The sequence below is a fragment of the Mastomys coucha genome, unplaced genomic scaffold, assembly GCF_008632895.1.
Source record: "Mastomys coucha isolate ucsf_1 unplaced genomic scaffold, UCSF_Mcou_1 pScaffold3, whole genome shotgun sequence".
NCBI classification, from domain to species: Eukaryota; Metazoa; Chordata; class Mammalia; order Rodentia; family Muridae; genus Mastomys; species Mastomys coucha.
In genome coordinates this window covers 46,327,576-46,345,729 of record NW_022196909.1, presented here as the reverse complement: position 1 = coordinate 46,345,729, position 18,154 = coordinate 46,327,576, and the positions used below count along the sequence as shown (strand labels likewise).

Sequence of the window (18,154 nt, the reverse complement as noted above, 5' to 3'; positions counted from 1 at the left end):
AAAAGAAAAAACCCAACCAACCAAAACAGAACAAAACAAAAACAAAAAGAACCCAACAACAACAACAACAAAAAAAAACAAAAACAAACACCAATTCCTCCCCCCCCAAAAAAAAACTATGGCAATAAAGTGAAGTCCCAGGTTCAAGGTCACTCCCTCAGGGAGTGCCAGAGTCCTAAGATCCATCATGAGGCCCGCAGCTCACACAGCCTACTTGATAAGCCTGAAAGGGGAAGTGGTAAGGATTCCAAGTAGGGACTCGGGGACCAAGTGTGTCACGATGAAATCTTTGACGTAACCCAGGCTTTCTCAATATTCCTGAAATGGCTGCCCAGATGTTATCTGGCCCCCAACCCCCATGGTCCTGCTGCCCACCAAGCTCCTGACAGACCTATTTTGGAAATGGCAGCTGGCAGAGGAGACCCGGGATGCTCTCTCCACCACACCCCAGAACAGATAGTGTCTGTGTCAGGGTTTACCACACTGACACAGGAGATCACACGGCTGGGGGAGACCGAAAGTGAGTCTGGAAGCTTTGCTAGTCATTATCATTATGTTCTGGTTTTAATCCTTACTTAGCCCCTGGCTTGCAGGAAGCCTTCTACCACAGGGTGGAAAGAGGCTCCCTCCTGCTGTCCTTTTTTTTGTTTTGTTTTGTTTTTCGAGACAGGGTTTCTCTGTGTAGCCCTGGCTGTCCTGGAACTCACACTGTAGATGAGGCTGGCCTCGAACTCAGAAATCCACTTGCCTCTGGCTCCCAAGTGCTGGGATTAAAGGCATGCGCCACCACTGCCTGGCCCTCCAGTTGTCCTTTGACTGCATGAGCAAACTGTGGTTCGCAAATGGGTGCAGTGGCACGCCCCCAAGGATTTGGGACCAAGGAGATGCCTGCAAGTTGCCCTTTGACCTCCACATATGAACTGCATACAGCATGCACATGCACAAGTACCTCCCCACACACATCCTCCACCCCTCCACACATATACACACCCACACAGAAATATTTGCACAAAATAAAATATACACCAATATACACAAAATTAATAAATTAGTCATATCTATATCTATCTGTATATTTTTCTTTTCGGTTTGTCAAGACAGGGCTTCTCTGTGTAGTCCTGCCTGCCCTGGAACTCACTGTATAGACCAGGCTGGCCTTGAACCTACAGAAATCCACCTGCTTCTGCTTCTCAAGTGCTGGGATTAAGGGCATGTACCACCCCCTTCTCCCGAATAAGTGTAATTTTTAAAAAATGTCTAAAACTTAAATCTAGCAGGGATGATTATAGAATTCAAGTGCCCTGGCTTTTGTGACCTTAACCCAGCCTCCTAATTCAACACATAATCTTTTCACTTACATGAAATGGTGTCTTTACCATTCATGAAGTTCTTATATGTGTCTGAGTGTATTGCTGTCTATTTTCTACTTCCTCTTTCTTCCTTTCTCCCTTCCTTCCTTTCCATCTCTCTCTTTCTTTTTCTTTCTTTCTTTTGTTCTTTCATTCTTTCTTTCTTTTTCTTATCTCTGAGGCAAAGCCTAACCACATAGCCCAGGCTGGCTTTGAACTCAGATCCCCCTGCGTGACTTAGATTCTAAGTGTTAGGATGACGTCTGTGCAGCACCAAGCGTGGCTCATTCCCATCCTGTTTCATAGCATCCTTCATCCGTCTCCACGCTCGGGTACTGCACTGTTCTCATGATTGTTGTTCTGCAGCCTCTTTTGATATTAGTTTAGTCTGTTTCCTAAGAAGGGACTTTGCTGCAAGCCCCTCCTCCCCCCATGTCAAATACGCTGTCCTTGAGTGAGGACCTGAGTTGTGAGGGGTGTCTTAGGGTTTGACTGCTGTGCACAGACACCATGACCTAGGCAAGTCTTGTAAAGGACAACATTTCATTGGGGCTGGCTTACAGGTTCAGAGGTTCAGTCCATTATCATCAAGGTGGGAGCATGGCAGCATCCAGGCAGGCATGGTGCAGGAGGAGCTGAGAGTTCTACATCTTCATCTGAAGGCTGCTAGTGGAAGACTGGCTTCCAGGAAGCTAGGAGTAGGTTCTTAAATCCATACCCACAGCGATACAACTACTCCAACAGGGCCACGCCTTCCTAGGCCGAGCATATACAAACCTTCCCAAGGGTCTTGTCCCCCTGTGGCATTTTTAGCTCCAGTTGTAGCCACAGGGGCTTCTTTTAAACTTCCTGCTGGACTGAGGACACTCTGGTCTTGTTACTACAGGCTGAGTGTGGCGCACGCGTCGTGCGCGCGCGCACACACACACACACACACACACACACACACACATACACACCACAGAGCCTCTGCTCAGAACCCCTCCCCAGTCCCAACTTTCTGCTACAGTTCCAGGGCTCAGGGCATCAGGGCAAGAACAGAAGGTGCAGCCAGGGCCCCTTTCCAGGGGAAGTTCCCCAGATGAACGCAGGAGATCAGGCAGCCCAGGGAACGGAAGGGGGCGATTGGGCAAGAGACAAGACTGTTGACAGTTGCAGAGTGTGTGTGGCTCTGTGGGCAGCAGGCAGTGACCTCCTCACAGGTCCAGGAGCAAGCAACAGACGGCTAACGGCAGCCTCTGAGAGGTGGGAGCTGCCCCAGAGGGCAATGCTGCTGCGCGGAGGGGCTGGGGAGGGCTAGTATGGGTCCCGTGCGGTTTCTTCTCCTTCTTTCCTTCCTTTCTTTCTTTTTTCCCCTTTTCCTTCCAGATGGGGGTGTCTCTAGGTAGCCCAGGCTGGCTTGGAACTCACAGAGATCCACCTAACTCTGCCTCCTAAATTCTGGGATTAAAGGTATATCCTGCTAACCGACTTTTTTATTTATATTTTTATTTTTTTGAGATGGGTTCTTGTATAGCCCAGGCTGGCCCTAGACTCAATGTACAGCCAAAGATGACCTTGAACTCTTGATCAACAGTACAAATTGAGCTTCCTGCTTTCGTGCTGTCTGACTGACAGGCCTCAGCTGTGTGCGTTACCTCCTGTGATCGAGAAGTAGATTGTGTACTTGTGAGATGGGGTGGGTCTTCTGGCTTCTTAGAGACTCAGTTTCTCTATCTGTTAGTGAGTGAAGCTGGGGAGAGGACAAGCCACCAGGACTAGGTGGCTCTCAGGGACATTGGTGGTGACTGTGGTTGGCCTTTCCCAAGGTAAGTTTCACACTGGGCTGATCCGGTTTTTCACCTCTCTGTGACACTACGGTAGGGATGGGAGTTCCTATAGTCTCTGGCAGATGTCGGTTTGTGGTCCTACTGTGTTGTGGTCCTACTACGTCCTCTGCTCTTTCATTCTTATTTCCTCCCCTTATGGGAGGCCTCGGGGGCCTGTTCTATTAGCTACTGTCCATATCTGTCCCATTGTGGCGAGCCATATCTTGAAGGTGGCAAGCAGCAGAGCCCTTTGGCTTTCAGGTTTGCTTCGGGTGAGGATAGGAGTGTGGGAGACACCTGGGGGATGTTTGTTTTACTGGCCGTGAGGGGATTTTCGTTGTGCAGCAGAAACAGGGGCATGAGGCTGGAGGGTACCCTGTGGCTGGCTTTGGGTGGCTACAGAAGGGTCTTTTGGAGTCACCCAGTGAAGGGTCAGGGTATTGTCTGGGAGCTGGGTGTGGAGAGAGAGAAAGAGAAAGGGAGAGAGAGAGAGAGAGAGAGAGAGAGAGAGAGGCTTTTGTGGACTCGCCAAAGGAGGTCCCCAGTGTCTCTCAGTGGCCATTCCTGCCCATGACTAATTCAGGACATGATGTTAGGGAATAAGGGTCGGGGCCAGTGACTGATGGAGATGTCCTGACCTAGGGTGACCAGTCTTCTGACAGACTTGGAGGCCTTGCTGGCTTCAGGGTATCGTGTGATTGGTGCGATTTCCTTCCCGAGACGTCCTGATGGTCTAGACGCTGAGGTCCTTACCTGGTGGAGCTGAGTGAGGTGACCCTGGGTGCCACTGTATTACGAAATACCAGGGGACTGCAGGACACTGCAGAGAGGAGTGGCCCACATTCGAAGAGCTTATCTAAGGATTTGAACTCTTCTGGCTGGGAGATCCCGGCTGGCAATGCTTAGGCTTCTCATGAGGGCTCTCCCCAGGATGGGCTCTGGAGGTCCGTTACTGCGGGCAGGGGGTGGGGGGGTGGGGGGAGGAGCCTCATCGGGCCAGTTCTGTGCCTTAATCGACTCACAGGAGGCACACGGTACTTCCCTAACTTTCTGAGCTCAGGGCCAGCCCTAGCTGCCCAGGAAGCACAGCTGGCCTACATCTGAACAGCTATGAAGTCTTCCAGAAATGGCCCTGTGGAGGTCGGTCCTGGATGAGACGGCCAGCCCGTTTCAAGGAGACTCCTTCAGTTTCTGGTTGGCTCTGTGTGGAACCCAGCTGTTACTTAGATAACTTTAAGCCTCATGCCCATCAGTGACATCACCACTGTTGTCAATGTGGCCTTTACCCAGCAGTCCCTGGGGGCCAGACACTGAGCTCGATCAGGGCCAACAAATATTTGCTGAGCGCCAGCTGTATGCCAAGCACTGGTTTATAGTTCAGTAAAAGGAGATTCAAATTTGCAGGATAAATGAGTCAAAGACGTTTCTGAGAATGGAAATTGAGAGAAAGTGGAACCGGAAAGGGGGTACGCCTCCTCGCTGGGGGTGGCATGGTTTCAACTTTAATTATCTTGCTTGAGCCTCACATGGTTCTGGTGGTAGATGTTAATCTGATTTTGGTTTTTCGAGACAGGGTTTCTCTGTATAGCCCTGGTTGTCCTGGAACTCACTCTGTAGACCAGGCTAGGCCTCGAACTCAGAAATCCGCCTGCCTCTGCCTCCCAAGTGCTGGGATTAAAGGCTTGCGCCACCACCGCCCAGCTGTTAGTCTGGTTTTTGTTTTTCGTTATCTTGTGTGTGAGTGTGTCTGTGAGCATGGCAGTGTGTGTAAGTGTGTGAGTGTGTCTCTGTGTGTGATTGTGTGTGTTAGAGACCATGTGTGAGCATGTATGAATGTGTGAGCCTGTGAGTGGTGAGTCTGTGAATGAGTATGTGTGTGAGTGTGTATGTCTGTGAGAGTGTGTATGAGCATATGTGTGTTGAGCGTGTATGTATGAATGACTGTGTGAGAGTATGTGTGTGTGAGTGAGTATGGGAGTGTATATGTGTGTGTAAGAGTGTATGAGTGTGTGTGAGAGCATTTGTGTGTGAGTTATGAGTGTGGGTGAGCAGGAGTGTGTATGTATGTATGACTGTGTAAGTGTGTGAGTGTGTGAGTGTGTAGTGTGTGTGTGAGAGAGGCGAGGTCTCACTCTGTAGAACAGGCTGGTCTTGGTTGCGCTGCGGTCTCTGTCTCAGCCTCGCCGGGGATTACTGGCAGACATCACACTCAGATACTTGCCTGCTTCCAGTGGGGAAACCGAGTCACTGAGAGGGGTGAGCGGGTTGCCTGAGGCTGCCTTGCTGGAGAGAGCAGGGCCAGGAGAGAAGGCAGAGCTCCACCTGACTTCAGAGCATTCTGACGTCACTCTCCCCATGCAGCCTCCTCCCCCTGATCTCTAGGTCTCTGCTAGTAGCTGCTCTCCGTGGGTCTCTCCTTGACGGTATATCACTTTGAGGCTGGAACTGCCTGCCCCCTTACAGCCATGGAGGGTCCTATGTTCATGGAGGGGAGGGGCTTTCCTCTCAGGGGGATGTTGTAGGGAGGTGGACAGTAGCTTTCTGGGTGTGAGTGGATGTCCGAAGAGGGCATCAGATCACATTACAGGTGGTAGTGAGCCACCATATGGTTGCTGGGATTTGAATTCAGGACTTTCAGAAGAGTAGTCAGTGCTCTTAAGCACTGAGCCATCTCTCCAGACCAAAGAGGGTCCCATCATGACTCTAACGCCTCTGGTGTGCCATGTGGCCTCATAGGAAGTAATGGTTTCTGGACATAACCTATATTCACATTTCTGTAGTTGTTTCCTAAATATACCTCAAAAAATCGTTTATATAATGTGCATGTGTGTGTGTGTGTGTGTGTGTGTGTGTGTGTGTATGTGTATAGGTTAGTGAGCAACCTACAGGGTCAGTTCTCTTATTTTACCATGTGGATTCTGATGCTCAAACTCAAGTCATGCTTGGTGACAAGTGCTTTTATCTGCTGAGCCATCTTGCCAGCTTTTATATATATACATATATATGTATATGCATATGTATAAGGAATATGAGTACACTGTAGCTGTCTTCAGACACACCAGAAGAATGCATCGGATCGCATTACAGATAGATGGTTGTGAGCCACCATGTGGTTGCTGGGAATTGAACTCAGGACCTCTGGGAGAGCAGTCAGTGCTCTTAACTGCTGAGCTAACTCTCCAGCCCTTATTTATATTTTTTGAGGCAAGCTACTTCTACATAGTCTAGGTTGGCCTCAAACTTATAGTAATCCTCCTACTTCAGTCGTGTGTGTATTTGTGTACATGTGCATGCGTGTTGAATGCACTAGAGTGTGTGGGTATATGTGTTCATACCCACACATGCATATGCATGTTGAATGCACTAGAGTGTGTGGGTATATGTGTTCATACACACACATGCATATGCATGTTGAATGCACTAGAGTGTGTGGGTATATGTGTTCATATACACACACATGCATATGCATGTTGAATGCACTAGAGTGCGTGGGTATATGTGTTCATACACACACATGCATGGACCAAAGTGTGCTACCTGCTGTGGTCCTCTGTTTCCCTCTGCCCTTAAGAAAAGGAATCTGGTCTCAACTAGATGCTCATAGCTTTGGCTGGGGGAGGAGGGCAGGACCCCAGCGTCCACCTGCTTACCCTCCATCTTTGGGTCAGAGGCACACAGTCCTTTCTGACTTTGTTATCTGATGCCAGGTGTTTAAAGTCAGGACCTCGGCCTGCACAGCTGGCTCTCTCCTCTGCCTCTGGCCTCCAGAGTGATGGATGAGGTAGCAGGTGTGTGCCTCTGCACCTGGCTCCAATTCCTCCTTTCCCCTCCCTACGTAGCTAGGAAACCCAGGCGGAGATTGTATATCATCTTTAAGTCCATTTCTCTTTAGTCTCTGAAATGGGTCCTTGCTTACTTTTCTTCCTTTTTCCTTCTTTTTTCCTTCCTTCCTTCCTTCCTTCCTTCCTTCCTTCCTTCCTTCCTTCCTTCCTTTCTCTCTCTCTCTCTTTCTTTCTTTCTTTTACCAGTATCAGTGTGTGTTGTGACTGTCCTTTGGTAAGGAGAGGCCCAGAGATGCTAGATCTGCTGCTGCCTGCAGTGTAAGATTGGATACACACACACACACACACACACACACACACACACACACACACTCAGGGGGGCGGAGAGAGCACGTTTTTTGTTAAAGTTTAGGACTATACAGGGTGTGGGGTTGCCTCCTCTGAGCCCCATGCTGCTGTAGGGGATGAGTTGGGCGGGGGTGCTCATCTCAGGGGAGGATTTGCCACTCTCTCCTGTCCCCTGAACTGGCCACCATCCCTGAAGCAGACTCTCTGAGCCTCCAACAGAGGTAACCTTCCATCTTGAGCTCAAACGGAATCTGCTTCCTCTTTCCACTTCCAACTTCCCAGTCCTTCTGCAAATCCTATACTCTCCCTCAAATACAATGTCCCGACACCCTGAATCTCAGCGTCCCCCACTTCACTAGTACAAGGGGCCCAGCCTTCGTGTCCAGCTGGAGGTATGGGGGTGTGTGCGGAGCAGGCTCGGAGGAGGCTGGTGATAGCGATGTGAGGATGGAAGGTGTTAGCTAGATAGAGTGGGCTTGGAGGAGGCTGGTGATAGTGATGTGGGGATGGAAGGTGTTAGCTAGGTGGAGTGGTGCTTTGGGACGTAGGGAACTGGGATGGGAGGAAGTCTGGTGTTCAGCGAACCATCAGAGGGTCTCCAGTGGTTCCCACAGACCGTGAGGACACATGGAAGGAAGAAGAAGCTGTGTCATTTAGGCTCTAAGAACAGGGGGAGGCAGATGGAAGAAGCCCTTCCATCTTCAGAGATACTTCCATTTGTGTTAAAGAGAGAAATGAGAGCCAGGGATCAGTGGGTAAGAGCGCCTGGGCACTAGCATAAGGACCAGGGTTCAAATCCCCAGCATGCATGTAAAAGCCAGGCATGGCCACATGTACTTGTGACTCTGATACTGTGAGCCACCCCCACCCCCAGTAATAGAAGATCTCTAGTAGCCTAGCTAGTTTTAGGTTCTTTTATTATTTTTTAAAAGAAATTTTATATGTGTACATATATATATGTATATATGTGTGTATTACGTGTGTTGTGTTATGTATATGTATACATGTGTATGTATTGGTGTATATGCATATGTGCATATATGTATATGTGTGTACATGTATTGTACGTATATTTATATTATATATGCATATATACACACACACACCTAGATACACCCCAGAAGAGAGCATCTGATCATGTTACAGATGGTTGTGAGCCACCATGTGGTTGCTGGAAATTGAACTCAGGACCTCTGGAAGAGTAGTCAGTGTTTCTAACTGCTGAGCCATCTCTCCAGCCCCCAGTTCTAGGTTCTTTAAGAGATCCTGTCTCAATGGAGTAAGGCAGACAGTGAGAATAGGGCATCTTGTATCCTCCTCTGGCTTCTGAGAAAAAACACACACATATCATATATGCACACACACACACATATATACATATATGTATATATACATACCTACATGGGTACATACATGTGTAGACATACACACATACATATACAAATATACACACCCACATATACACATATACATATGTATACAGACATATATACACAAGTATATATGCACACATACACACATACCCATATTACATATATATACATATCTATATATGTACATACATATATACACAAGTATATACATATACAAATATAGACATACACACATAAACATATGCACAAATACATATACATACACACAGGACACATTTTTACCCATACACTTATGCAAATACATACATATGTACATATATACTCATACACATATATGGATGCATATATACATATACATATGTATATACACAAATACATACACATACACACATATACATACACATGTGTGTATATGGCTATACACATAAATCATACACATACAAATATATACATAATATAAATACACATACACACATATACATATATACACACATATGCATATACACAAGCATACACATGTACACATACACATAACACAACGCACATAATACACACACACATACACAATGTATTGAGAGGAGGGAAAGATGGAGGGATGAGGCTGAGGAGGGAACAGCAGAGTTTAGGATCAGTCACTCCGATGCTGCTGGAGGGAGGACCTGGACTGGAGAGGGGACAGCAGGAGATGTACAGGAGCGCTTCCTGCCTCCAGACAGCAAAATTCCCAAGACTCCAAGGCAGGATCTCCCTGTCCGGTGTTCCTTCCTGCAGCCATCAGTGCGGACTTTGAGGCCAGGTACAGAGACCTGCAGGAGTTAGATGGAGAGCTCAGAAGCAGCAGGGAAGCGAAGGGGCTCTTCCACAGGGCAGGGGCCTGAGCAGATGGATGTGGACCACGCTATGTATGCAGGGGCTCTGTCAGCCGTGGAAGGATGGGGACACAGGCTGTGCTCAGCAGCTGCGGCACGGGGATGGATTCAGTGGATTCTCTGCATTCAGTGGCCCGTCACCCTTTTTTCCTCTGTCCCCAGGCCTGAGGCACCATGGAGAAAGGAAAGGGAGCCTCCAGAAAAGGCCGGAAGCTGGCATCCAGCCGGCGGAGGCAGGCACGAGAGCCAGCTGACGGTCAGGATGCCCCCGTGGCCCGGGAGGCTGGGTCCTGGCCCTCTGACGCTGATGCGGAGCTGGAGGGCTTCTTCCAGGACTGTGGAGCCAAGGAGAGGGGCTTCGTGACCCGGGAGGATCTGGCGGTGAGCATAAGGCCCTGCACAGACCTGGAATCCCTTTTGTGCAGATGACTGAATTTTCCTAGTCTAACCAAGGCTTAGCTTGCTGGCTCGTTCCCTCCTGCATCCAAATTCACTCTAAGAGAATATTAAGGATTTCTTTATACCAACACATAGGTACTGAACATAAGCTTAGAACATTACCCTCTCCTAGAAACATTAGCATTTAAAAAATGAAGAGAACTATGTGCCCCAGAGGTAACTCAAATATGGTGCTGTGTGAGTGCTTTTTAAAGACATTATTATTATTATTATTATTATTATTATTATTATTATTATTATTATTAATTATTGAGACAGGGTCTCTCTATGCAGCCTTGGCTGTCTTGGAGCTCATTATACAGACCAGGCTAGCCTTGAACTCACAGAGAATCTGCCAGTCTCTGCCTCTCAAGTGCTGAGATTAAAGGTACACACTACCCCGCTTGGCTATTTCTATTATTTTTAATAATGTGACACTGGGCAGGGGCAGCGCACACCTTCTTAATCCCAGCACTCAGGAGGCAGAGGCAGGTGGATCTCTGTGAGGTGGAGGCCAGCCCGGGCTACATAATGAAACCCTGTCTCACCCCTACCCCCAAACCCCTAATAATGTGCATCTGTGTGGATATATGTACAGGGATACACAGGTACCCCCAGAGTCCAGATGAGGGTCCTGGAGTTACATGCAGCTGTGAGCCACCTGGCATGGGTGCTAGGAACCAAACATGGGTTCTCTCCCGTAAGAACAGTATGCACTGCTAACCGCTAGGCCATCTTTCCAGCCCTCGTGAGAGAGATTTTTAGAGACAGGTCTCTCTCTCTCTCTCTCTCTCTCTCTCTCTCTCTCTCTCTCTCTCTCTCTCTCTCTCTCTCTCTCTCTCTCTCTCTGTTCAGTCTGGTCTCTAACTCTTGATTCTCCTGCTTCAGCCTCCCCAGTCCTGGGATGATCACACCTGACCCAGGCCCACCACACCTGACTTGGGTTGTTTAGAACAGGGACATTCAGCTTGGGGAGCAGTCAGAGAAGCAGGGAGCAAAGCAGGTTAATGAGCATGAACCTCCCGAGGGACCGCAGTTGTGAGCTCCAGTAAGAGGCTTTGGCCCGTGGTCCAGACCAACATGACTGATGATTTCTTCTCATTTAGTGCAAATGGGCATGCGGGGGGGGGAGGGGTCTGCTGCTACTTCTCGGTGTCACTCCATACTCCATCTTATCCTTTCCCTATCTAGACCTGTTGCTACAGGGGGTGCGGTTTGGTTGGTAGAGCCTAGCATGGGCCTGCCTCGCGAGCACATGGCCTCGGGTTCGGTTCTTGCCACCAGATAAAGTGAGCATGGTAGCCCATGTGATCCCAGCCCTCGGGAGCTGGAGGCAGGGGGATCACAAGTTTGAAGTCATCCCTTCTACGTAGCCAACTTGTGTGCGTGTGCGGGTGGGTGGGGCATGCACGCCGCAGTGCAGCGTGTGGAGGTCAGAGGATAACCTGTGTCCTCTGTGCATTGGTTCTCTCCTTCCATCGGGGTCAAACTCGGGTCGTCAGGCTTGGAGGCAAGCACCTTTACCTGGTGAACCACCTCACCAGCCAAAGAGAGATCTTATCTAATTTATTACTAATTAACCAGGGATTATAGCGAAATGTCATGAGCAGGGCATAGAGCCCTTGAGCTCAGAGACTTGGAGGCAGCCAGGGTAACGTGGCTGAGTCCCATTTGAAAAGATGGCTGATGTCCAACAGCCCATGAATCCTAGCCAGAAACTGACCTCATCTCTCCTAGACGAAACTTTCGAGTTAATGAGTGACTTCAGCGTGTCTGGGACTTTTAAAAAATAAGATATGTGTGTATTCGTGCATGGGTGTGTTCGGGTGTATGTAGGTGTGTGCGTGTATGTGTGGCATGTGTGTTTCTGCTACTGTGTAGTTCAAGGTTCTGGCCGATTGTCCCGCCTTTGTCTCCCATGTCGGAGTGTTGGAATTACAGTTGACTCACCCAAATCTAGCTTTTTACATGGGTTGTGGAGATCAAACACAGGCTTCCTTGGTAGTATGCAAGAGACTACTTCAGGGGTGATGCAACATACAGGTGCCTCCCCACCCACATGCACACACACACACACACACACACACACACACACCACATGCATATGGCACACATGCATATGTACAACACAAGCGCGCACACACACATTCACCCACATGCATATGTACACCACATGTATATTCAAGCACATGCCACACATATGCACATGCACACATTCAACACACACACACACACACACACACACACACTGTATGTGCACACACACAGCTGTATGCAGGGAATCCATGACAGACCAAGGTCCAAATGGTTGAACCAATGAGTTTTTACTGGGGTTCCTAACAGGAGTAGGGGTGCAGAGTTACAGGAGCAGGATGACCCAGAAGTAGCTCGATCATCAAAGTGCCCCACCCCGACTCGCAAATAGTGTAATTCTGGAGCGCCGCCTAGTTTACAGGCAGCTCCATCTTCCAAGAATCTCATCTCTGCTGCAGGCTGGCCAGTGTCTCCACCCACACAGGTTGTTTACTTAGTCTATAAGGCTGGGAAGGCTCTCTTCAGAGTCATGCAAGTTTCAGCTTCCCTAGACATGTGACTTCTGCCAGAAGAGGCTCCTGACTCCTAGTCTACTGGAAGGAATGTTTAGATTTAGAGGCAATTGCTTCACAACACACAGTAAGAACTTTTACCCTACTAAGCCGTCTCCTGGCCCAAGACTAGATCTTTTCATCAAGGACGCTGGCCTGGTCTACATATCGAGTTCCAGGCTAACCAGGGCTTCATAGTGAGATCCTGTCTCAAAACCAAAAGAAAAGAAAAGAGAGTGAGATGTGACCAGGCCAGTGCCCTAGTCCTGACAATTCATGGCTCTTCTCTACTTTAGTATGATCATATAAACATAGAGTGTGATCTTACCTTTTTGACTTATTCTCAAATTTCAGCTAATTTTTCTTGTGATTATAAATAATTTCCCTGTGTTTCTTGATCTATGAAAGGGATAGTTAACTTGACCTTGGTTATTTCTAAGGGCGAAGCCCAGGTGTAGATTAGACTCATGAGCCTCCTTAGATTTGACATGTAAAATCATCACTTAGGCCAAAACTAGTTCCTGTCTAGAAATTTCCATATGGAATTTGGAAATTCAAAATAGATTGAACTCCCCCATCCCAACACATTGTTTTTCTGTGTAGCCCTGGCTGTCCTGGAACTCACTCTGTAGACCAGGCTGGCCTCGAACTCAGAAATCCTCCTGTCTCTGCCTCCCAAGTGCTGGGATTAAAGGCGAGCACCACCACCACCCGGCTCCTTCCTCATTTTCATTCAGCCCAGGACCCCCATTCACGAGACAGTATCACCCACATTCCAGGTCAGCCTCTCCTCCTGGCTAACCCTACTGGAAAGTCCCTCACAGAAATACCCAGAGTGATTCTCAACCTAGTCACGAGGATAAGGATTAGCCTGCCAGCTTCCCTCAGACCGAAGGGTACCTGGAGTGTGGGACCTTCAGTATGTCCCTAATTCTGAGACAGCTTGCCAACCTTCATCCAACCTCAGGCTATGATCCCAACTCCAGCAGGTGGGCAATCTCTGTGAGGTGACCAGTTTTTCTGCCTGGAAATGACCCTCCTTATTCCCCAGCCTCCTGAGAGGGGTTCCAAGGCTATTCCTGAAGGCCAGCTCATCACAGGTGATTACATGAGGATCATTATATAAAAATGACACCCCAATCAGGTGCTGGGTTATATGCCTGATTTATCTAGTTCTATCCTGGTAAAATAGGAAGGCAGACTCTTTTGAACCTGTGCAAAACCAAACCAAACACACACACACACACATGCACACATGCACACACGCACACACATACTCACACACATGCGCACATACACATACGCACACACACTCACACACGCGCACACATGCACACACATACACACACATGCACACACACTCACACATACACACTCACACATACACACTCACACATACACACACTCTCACACACGCATACACACATGCACACTCACAATACATACACACTCACACATACACACACTCTCACACACACATGCATACAAGACACATACATACACACACTCACACACACACTCACACACGCACATACATACGCACGTGTGCACACACACATGCATACAAGACACATACATACTCACACTCACACACACACACACACACACACACACACACAAGCGCTTAACAAGTTGAGCAATCTTACCAGCTTTTCTTTTCTTTTGATTTCTTTTCCTTTTAGATAGCATCTTGCTGGGTAGCTGAGGGTGGACTTGAATTTACAGCAATCCTCCTGCCTCAGCCTCCCAAGTGCTGGGATTACAAGTGTGTTCCAGAGTACTCATCTAAAGATTAAAAACAAGAGAGGGGCGGGAGAAGAAAGAGAGAACAGGAAAATGATGTGTACAGAAATAATCATAGGAGAAAGTAATATGGGTGTAAGAGAATTCAGCTCTTCTCTGAGGGAGGTAGGTGCCTCTGCTTCTTTTGTTTTTAAAGATTAGAAAGAACATGGGGGTGGCTCTGGGGGAACAGCTCGGCAGTCAAGAGCGTGTATCACTCAAGTTTGCTTCCCGATGCCTGCCCGTGTCAGGTGGCTGGCAGCCTCCTCTTGCTGAAGCTCCAGTCGTCTGATGCTGCTGGCCTCTGAGGGCTCAGGGTATAAAGGACTTTGCTACACAAACCTGGTGACCTGAGTTTGAACCCAGAACATACATAAAAGTGTAGGGAGGGGTGGGGTGGTGGCCCATGCCCGTTCTCCTAAGATCACTGTTGCTGGGATATAACACTATATATCCAAAAGCAACTTGGGGGAAAATGGGTTTGTCTGGGTTACATTTCCACATCACCATTCATCACTGAAGGAAGTCAGGACAGGAACTCAAATATGGCAGAAGCCTGGAGAGAGGAACTGATGCCGAGAGAATGGAGGGGTGCTGCTTCTCGGCTTGCTCCTCATGGCTTGCACAGCCTGCTTTCTCACAGAACCCAGGATCACCAGCCTAGGGATGACACCACCCTTCGCGGGCTGGGTCCTCCCCCACCAATCACTAATTAAGAAAATGCCCCACAGGTTTGCCTGAGGCCTGATCTTACGGAGGCATTTTCTCAGTTGAGGTTCCTTCTCTCAAACGTTGGTGTCAAGTGGACACATAACAAGCCAGCACACCTGTAATGCCAGCACTTGGAAGATGGAGGCAGGAGGCTCAGAAGTTCAGGGTCATCCTTGGCTACATAGTCACTTTGAGGCCAGCCTAGGTTACAAGAGATTCCCATCTTTAAAAACAACAACAACAACAACAACAACAACAACAAAAACCAAAAAACAAAAAACAAAACCCAAACCCAACAGCAACAGCAACAAAGCCCCTCAACTCTGCCACACTTAAGTTCTCCAGAGCCAAGAAGCCCTGGGGCTCAGAAGCCAAAGTCCAGCAGCCTTCGGACTTGACTGACTGGGTGTGAGAATGTGCAGGGCCTCGCGCCTTCCGAGGATCATATGGGGTGCTCGCTCAGCGAGTTGAAATCATGACCTATAGGCAAATACAAAGCAGACTCGTGCCAAAGTGGATGGCTTCTCTTTTTTTGTGTGCTAGATGAGCGCTCTATCGTGAAGCCACAGCCCAAGCCCTCAGAGCTTTTATTTAACACACTAATTAGCGTTATGAATGGTTCAAAGAGCACTTTAAAAAGTTGGGCAACTTAACAAAGACAGATTAGAACCAGATTGCAGAGTTAGGAGTTGTTTTTTTTTCTTCTTCTTCTTCTTTTTTTTTTATAGCTAGAGAAAAATCTACCAGGCCATAAATCCTGGAGTTATCTATCTCATCAGACAGAAATTATCTCCCACATCCCTGAATAGACTCTGCAAGTTATGTGACTCTGCAGTTCTGTGAGGTGTGTTAGCTGTGTGCAGTGTGGCCTACCTCATGCTTCTTAAACGTTCCCCGCTTGGCTCCTTTCCACGGGAGAAACATTTTACAATATCTGGGGATATAGGCCCATAAAACAGGCGTGAGCATCAAACATTTACAGAGACACACTTGTAGTTCCTGTCACAGGGAGGCAGGGATATACAGGTCCCCAGGGCTTGCCAGCCAGCCTGGACTACTTAGAGAGCCACAGAACAGTCAGAGACTTTCAAAAAAAATAAAAATAAAAATGGAGCCGGGCAGTGGTGGCGCACGCCTTTAATCCCAGCGCTAGGGAGGCAGAGGCAGGCGGATTTCTGAGTTCGAGGCCAGCCTGGTCTACAGAGTGAGTTCCAAGACAGCCAGGGCTACACAGAGAAACCCTGTCTCAAAAAAACAAAACAACTCTCCCCCCCCCAAAAAAAAACCCCAACCAAACAAAAAAAGATGGATAGTGAGTGGCTGGGGAACCAATGCCCAAGGTTGTTCTCTGGCCTCCACAGACAAATGCCAGTGAGTCCTGGAGCCTACAGAGGTCAGAAGATAGAGTCGGGTCTCTTAGCGCTAGAGTTACAGGTAGCTTACAGCTGGGAACCAAATTCCAGTTTTCTGAAAGAACAATTCAGGCTCTTACCCACTGAGCCATCTCTCTGCCCACGACAGCATTTTTTGTTTGTTTGTTTGTTTGTTTGTTTTTGAGACAGGGTTTCTCTCTGTATCCCTGGCTGTCTTGGAGCTCACTCAGTAGACCAGACTGGCCTCAAACTCAGAGATCTGTCTGCCTCTGCCTCCCGAGTGCTGGGATTAAAGGCATGCACCACCTCTGCCTAACTTCACAGTAGCAATTTTTAAAATGAAACATTCTAACAGAAAACAAGCCAGACACACTGATTTGATACTTAAATGGAGAATGCTGTTAGGAAAATCCTGAAGGTCTTTTGTTAAAACACCACTATAGCTTTTTTCTTTCTTTCTTTTGGGGCGGCTGGTGGTTGTTGAGAATGTATCTTTCTGTGTAGCTTAAGCGGTCAGGGAGGAACTCATTATGTAGAGATCAGGGCTGGCCTCAACTGCTTAAGAGATCCACTAGCTCTGCCTTCAGAGTGCTGGGCTCGAAGGTGTGGGCTATCTCACTCTGCTCATCATGGTTTTTCCAAGGGCAGAAAACTTCCTGCAAGAAGTAAAACTTTGTATAATCAGTTTAAGACACACTCTTATGTGGCCTCCCACGCTGAGCATTTTGGGAGGCGTTCACTGCCATCAAGTGACACAACCACACGCATTGTGTGTCCAGAACTGTGGCCGTAGTGATGTTACATGGTTCAGCACAGCAAGCTCTGCCAGAAACATCTCGGACTCTGAATGTGGGACTTCAAATGAACGAAGTCTTTCTGGTACCTCCTCATCCAGTTATATAACCCAAGAGCTACAGTTGGAAAAGCGTGCGGGTCGTTTTCCGTGGATCACACTGGAAGGGCATGTTGTCCACTGTGGTGAATTATTATTATCCCCTCTTTACAAGCGTCAGATGGCATGAGGCTGCACATCTGATCCCAGCACTCTGGAAGCAGAAGCAGGTGGATCTCCATGAGTTCGAGAGCAGCTTGGCCTATATCATGAGTTTCAGCACAGCCAGGGCTAAATTACAGAGAGACCCCCATTCTAACCCCCATCCCAAACAAACAAATAAGCCTCACTTAAGGCCATCCTACTAAAGTCTAGGGGACCACATAAGTACAAATTTTGGATAGCAATAGGGAGGTGACTTGGAGCCTGCTGAGAGCCCCACTGAAGGATGTCTAATGTGTGAGGAACTGCAGGCAAGACTCCAGGTCAGGCAGGCCCCGAGTGACTCTGCCCCTGAGATAAAGGAAAGTAGGATGGCAGAAGACAGACGCCTCCCGTCTCTCGCCCAGCCCAGAGTCTTTCCTGTAGGAACAGTGGCCAACTCATTCATGCTTTCCTTTCAGGAGGCCAGGTTCAGCTTCCTGGGTGGTGAGGAGCCGCAGATGATATTTGACTGGGTGGACGTCGAGAGTAGGGGCCGTCTGTCGCTGGAAGAATTCAGCTCTGGACTCAGTATGTCTGTCCTGGGAGGGTCCTGGGGGCTTCTCGAAGAATACCATTGGGCCGTGTGACAAGCCAGGGGGTTCCCACTACACCCGAGAGCTACCAGCTGCTCCCCCTAGAACCTTCCTTTGTACTCGTGTGTGTGTGTGTGTGTGTGTGTGTGTGTGTGTGTGTGTGCATG

General features: G+C 48.4%; 1 protein-coding gene and 1 pseudogene across 1 annotated transcript in view; one reads left to right on the top strand and one right to left on the bottom strand.

Moving 5' to 3' along the window:
* The window catches only part of LOC116074425, an 8,697-nt pseudogene extending 1,883 nt beyond the window's left edge, over positions 1 to 6,814 (bottom strand).
* The window catches only part of Rab44 (RAB44, member RAS oncogene family), a 32,650-nt gene continuing 17,013 nt past the window's right edge, over positions 2,518 to 18,154 (top strand). The window contains exons 1-3 of the mRNA XM_031347610.1: positions 2,518 to 2,594; positions 9,692 to 9,910; positions 17,874 to 17,982. Of these exons, the coding sequence (XP_031203470.1) occupies positions 9,704 to 9,910; positions 17,874 to 17,982 (316 nt within the window). The 5' untranslated portion in view covers positions 2,518 to 2,594; positions 9,692 to 9,703. The remainder of the gene's footprint in view (positions 2,595 to 9,691; positions 9,911 to 17,873; positions 17,983 to 18,154) is intronic.